Here is a 5,107-nt window from a genome sequence, read left to right as displayed (position 1 = left end):
GGGGGGGCGCGGGGGCCGGAGAGTGGCAGTTCAGGGAGCCCGGGGACAGCCCTGGGGCCCCGCTCCCAGCCTCTCGCCCCGAGCATGGTCTGCACTCCACCACCTCCAGGCCCCGCGCCCAGTGGCAGAGCCCGGCCCCGGGGCCTCACCTTAGCTCTGGGTAGACATTTTCCAGGTACCATTTGAAAGGCTTGCAGCTAAGTTTCTTCCTGAGCTCCAACCGGCTCTGAATACTGCAGAAGGGGACAAGACTTCTTTATAAATGTAAAGAACAGACAGGCTCTACGTCAAAGCCGGAGATCAGCCGATGAGACAAGAGCTGGGGCAGGTGGTGGAGACCGGACTGTCCATACTTCTGTCCCCAGGACCCCGCTGTCTTCCAAGCACCTCCCGAGAGGGCCCTCGCCGGCCTTGGGTAGGGTCCCCCTTTAACACCTGGTGGCTCTTCTCAACTCTGGCCACAGAACGCTGCTTGGGGTGTGGGCTGACCACCCTGCCGAGGCGCACACACACGCACACACACACACGCACACGGATCCCAGGCAAAGCAGCGAGAGGGCATGAGTCACACCTACTTTCCGTCACACACACACATGCACACGGATCCCAGGCAAGGCAGCAAGAGGGCACGAGTCACACTTACTTTCCATACGGGACGTTTCTGGCAGAAGGCACTGCTGCGTAGTAGAAGTTTTTGTACTCGTCCATCCAGACCTCTGCTGCCCGGCGGGTGTTACTAGAAACAAAACACATCTCCTTGAGCTGCGCGTTGCCATCTTTCTGTCAGCGGCATCCTGTCTGCACCAAGGAAGTGCTGCTGAGGAGGGTGCTTTGGCGGGGAGCAGGGCCTGGTGGCCCGGCGGTGGTGCTCGCGTGGAGCAGAGGACAGGCTGCTCCCCAGCCCCCGGGCTGTATCGGGGTAGCTGGTGCTCCGCAGGCGCTCACTGAACAACAGAACCCGCGTCCTCGTCTTTCACAGAACACAGACTGTCACAGAGCACAAGTCCAAGTCAGAATTATAGCACAGGCAGGTATTTTACAGCAGGGACTGCAGCTGTACCATCGAGAAGGACAAAAGTGAATCACTGCAATAACTCTTACTGTGCATCCGCAGAAGGCTGGTGCCAGGGCGCACGGCCAAGAAATCCTTGGCCTCTGCTCTGCAGCCTTTCTCAGGTGGCTGCGACAGAGAGCTACCACTAGACAGCCGTGGGGAGAAGCTAAGAGCACACCACAGTTACTCTAAAAATTACTTTTGGCAGAGCTGAGCTGAGGGAGTGTCCTGTTTGGACCAGGAATAGTGGGGGACAGTAGCGTGTGCCCCACATCTGGGGTTCTTACTGCCCTGCGACGGAAGGGGAAAGATGGAACAGGCTCCTCTAGAAGGCCAGAGGCATCCGTGCTTACATCTCACAACTGTGGAGGGTACCATGACCCACGATCAACAAGGCCAGCGGGACAAGCTGCCTTCGAATGTGTGACATCTATTAAAGGCTGCCACACACACACGGCCATCAGTATCTTCTCCTGCCAGAGTTCTCTTTAGAGCACTCAACGGTGAGTCTCTGTGCTCCGTACCCATGGACTCTGGTCCAAAGCAGACTCACACCTTAGGTTTAGATAGAGCCAATGCTCTTTCAGAACCCATATAGAAGGCGTTCTGTTCTTCCAAGATAAACACATTAGGAATGCAACGTTCACCTTTTACAAGAATACCTTCCCTCATTAGAAAGGTCTCTTTTAAATGGTGAGCCTTTCAAATCATCTGAGTTACAATTACTAAAATAATTTGTTTGGGGCATATATCCTTCGTATAAAGTGACATATGTACCTAGATGGACTGCTGTTTAGAAAGCCCCGTAAGAGGCAGACAATTTGAGAGCACCTGTCCTCTGATCCAGCAGTTCCCACTTCTAGAAATTTACCTCAAGGAAATAATCAACCAGGAATGAAAATACGCTCAATTTAGCACAGTTTAAAATGGCAGAAAAAATAGAAACTATATGACCGTTAACAGTAAAGTGGTCAAACACATGGACTCCTCTGTGGCCATGAAAGATACTGGTGTACATGTTGCCTGTTGCCATGGACTGACGGCTCTGACTTGACGGGTGAAATTACAACAGATAACAGAACAGTACATAGTCAATACGTGTGTGGAGGGAAAAGAAGGGTGGGGCGGAGGGAGATGGAGGGAGAGGGAGATTGAAGGATGTTTTCACCAAATTATAAGGTTTTATGAATTGCAATCACACAGTGGTTTTAAATCACCTAAGTCATTAAGTGATTAATTCATTTCTCAACTCCTAAATGCAAAACCACCTTTTCTCTGTCCAGTTAATAAAAAAGATACGTAGGTAGCTTCAGAAAATGAGCCTCACGTGCCGCTCAGCACTAGTTTCAAGTCATTTATTCAAATGTTTCTTAGGCGCCTCCTATACGCTACGTGGTCTTCCAGGGGCTGCAGGTACTGGGCACCTGGGCCCACTCTTGTCTGTCCGGGTTCTTCCTGCCTTTGCTCCCTTCCTGCCCCCACTACGTGCAGGTAAGGTAGCTCTAGCGGGAAGCAAGCAGGAGACAGAGAGGGTGGAACTGGCCAGTTACACTGCCTGGTGGTAATAACAGAAAAAAGTCTAGTAAGAGAGTAAGTTTAAACCGCTGTTTCCTGTATTTATTTGTAGTTTCCCTCGCCATGAATTAGTCTCACCATTAACTACTCAACATGAACCCACATATCCTTCTAAGGCACCTGCCCCATGGCTACTCTGACTGGGAGCCCCCCTGGCCTTTGGGTAAACCCTAATCCACATGCACACGCAAGCACACATGCGACACTCTCCAAACAGTCTATTTAAGAGGCTTGTAAGGGGCTAACTGGAAACGCAGCTGTGTAAAAAAGAGGCAGGAACCGCCCAACGGTTCGCTCTCAACTGGTCTCCAGGGACGTGAGGTGATGTAAGAGCCTGCAGGTGTGTCATCACCTGGGTATCCCTAAAGCAACGGGTGCCCAGGGCACACTCAGGGTTGGGGGGCAGAGAAGGCAGGACCCCATGAGGCCACTTCTCCATTCATTCATCCTTCCCTGCTTCTCTTAACACAGTGACCCTACACAAATGAGATGGTCCTCTACCTGCTATGCTAGAATGTATTTTAGAACCTGTACCTCATCCCTGAATTCCAGCAGGCTCAGGCACTAACTGTGCTTAGGGATCAAGATAAAACCTAACGTGGACTCCAGAGCCAAGGGGCCGGAGATGAATCTCACTTTCCACCTGTGTGAACTCAGACAAAGGAGCCGAACCTTTTTGTGCCTCAGTCTCCCTTGCCCCTAAAGTGCAAATTAATAATAGTACTTAATTCAAAAGGTTTTATAAGGAGTATGTAAGTGAACATTTGCAAAGCACTCAACAGCCTGGCACACATGAAACACTCTATAAATATTAGCTATTGCTGTTAAGTCCCAATTTTTAGTGGTGAAATACTTATACATTGAATGCCACATATTAGAGGAAATTAAAGAGAACTGGAAAGGGACCTCAGAAATAACACATTCCACCTCTTTATCTTTTAGGTGAGTCAACAGAGAGAGAGAGAGAGAGAGAGAGAGAGAGATATTACACTGAAAGCTCTTAGAAGAGTGTTTGGCACATTATACATGTTCAGTAAGGGCTAGAGGTCCCTATTAATAGTCCTACTAATAGTCACAGATCAGCCTTGTCTCAGCAATAATGCAAAACATGAGCAGGAGGAAGGGGAGGACAGGGGAGGAGGTGCAAAGGGAAGGAGGAGGAGGAGGGGCATGGGAGGGAGGGGGAGGGGAGGGGGGAGGGGAGAGGGAGAGGGAGGGAGCCGCGATGGCCTTGCTGAAGGCCTAACAGACCCACGCTGCCCCCTAGTTCTGAAGCCTGGATCCCTTTCCTCCCCCGCATCTTCAGTGTATGGGACTCCCGGGCTGTAAAATACAACGGAAAAGTTTTCTTTCTAAAAACGAGTGCTTCTTTTTTCCTTTAAAAAAAGTGCATAAAGCAATGTTTTGTGTATTTTAACGGACTGTTTTCTCAAATCCCATGCTTTGCTGGTAGATATCAGTGATTTGATTCCAAGTATTTGATATGTCTCTATGAGAGGTTTCTGGGAAGCATCTCATGCTGCCCCGGTGGAAAACGTACATTATCACCGTTTGTTTGATTTTGTAGAATTCATCGTATAAGAGCATATTTTTGTTTCTAACAGAGCAAAAATGATGTTTAGACAACATTCGGGAAAGGATACACTTTTGGGGAGAAGGTAACTTGGTCAGAAGCATCATTTGATATTTGGCTTCTATTAAGGTTCCCTAGAAAGTTGATACGCTATGCTAAGAATCCAGCTTCTGTACAAGACAGGTATATTTATAATCTGTACTTAGTAGAAGTTTTCAAATGCCACATAAAAGATAAGCTGGCCATCCTCTCCCTGTGCACGCCCACCCGGCTCTGAGGTTTCCCTGTGTCCATAGGGGCATCCCGTTAGCAAAGTGTGTGACCGGCAGCCTGGGGGTCACCGTTGCGTCCCCCCGGCCCCCACCCGTCCATTGGTAAAAACGCCTGCCTGGGGCTGCAGCTGGCACCTGGCCCTGGCCACCCGGCTCTGCCCAGCCCTGCAGTGGAGGGGGGACACGTCACTCGCACCATCGTTTCCTCCTGGCATCATCCTCGCGGCCCTCTGCCCAGGGGCCAGAAGGACCCCCTCAAAGTTCAAAACAGAGAAGTCGAGTATCTGTGTAAAACCCACAGGAGCTGCCCCTCCTCCTGCATCGAAAGACACCCAGTTTCCCTCAACGCACAGGGTGCAGGCCCGGCTGGTCTAGTCTCCCTCGGTGCCTACTGTCCCTTCGTTCTCTGGGCTCCAGCCATACTGGGCAGCCTTCTGTTCTGCAGGCTCGTCTCGGCACTGAGGAGCTGCTCCCCAGGGGCTCCTCTGGCTCTGGGACAAGCGCCCGCCCACCCTGCAAACCCGTCCTCCTGCCCCAGCCATGTCAGCTGCGTGACCACATTCTGCCTAGCTCGTAGCATCTCTCGGAGTCTGAAGTCATCTTTTCAGATGAACGCCCCCCCCCCCCCCCCCC

General features: G+C 51.1%; 1 protein-coding gene across 1 annotated transcript in view; it reads right to left on the bottom strand.

Annotated features, from left to right (window-relative positions):
- Positions 1-5,107, bottom strand: part of GALNT2 (polypeptide N-acetylgalactosaminyltransferase 2) — a 185,643-nt gene that overhangs the window by 11,536 nt on the left and 169,000 nt on the right. The window contains exons 12-13 of the mRNA XM_007450597.1: positions 644-736; positions 150-233 (exon numbers count right to left, since the gene is read on the bottom strand). Coding sequence (XP_007450659.1) covers positions 150-233; positions 644-736 — 177 coding nt within the window. The remainder of the gene's footprint in view (positions 1-149; positions 234-643; positions 737-5,107) is intronic.

This window comes from Lipotes vexillifer, unplaced genomic scaffold (genome assembly GCF_000442215.2).
Source record: "Lipotes vexillifer unplaced genomic scaffold, Lipotes_vexillifer_v1.1 scaffold805, whole genome shotgun sequence".
NCBI lineage: Eukaryota > Metazoa > Chordata > Mammalia > Artiodactyla > Lipotidae > Lipotes > Lipotes vexillifer.
The sequence above is the reverse complement of the archived record's forward strand: the minus strand, read 5'-3'. Positions and strand labels throughout refer to the sequence as shown.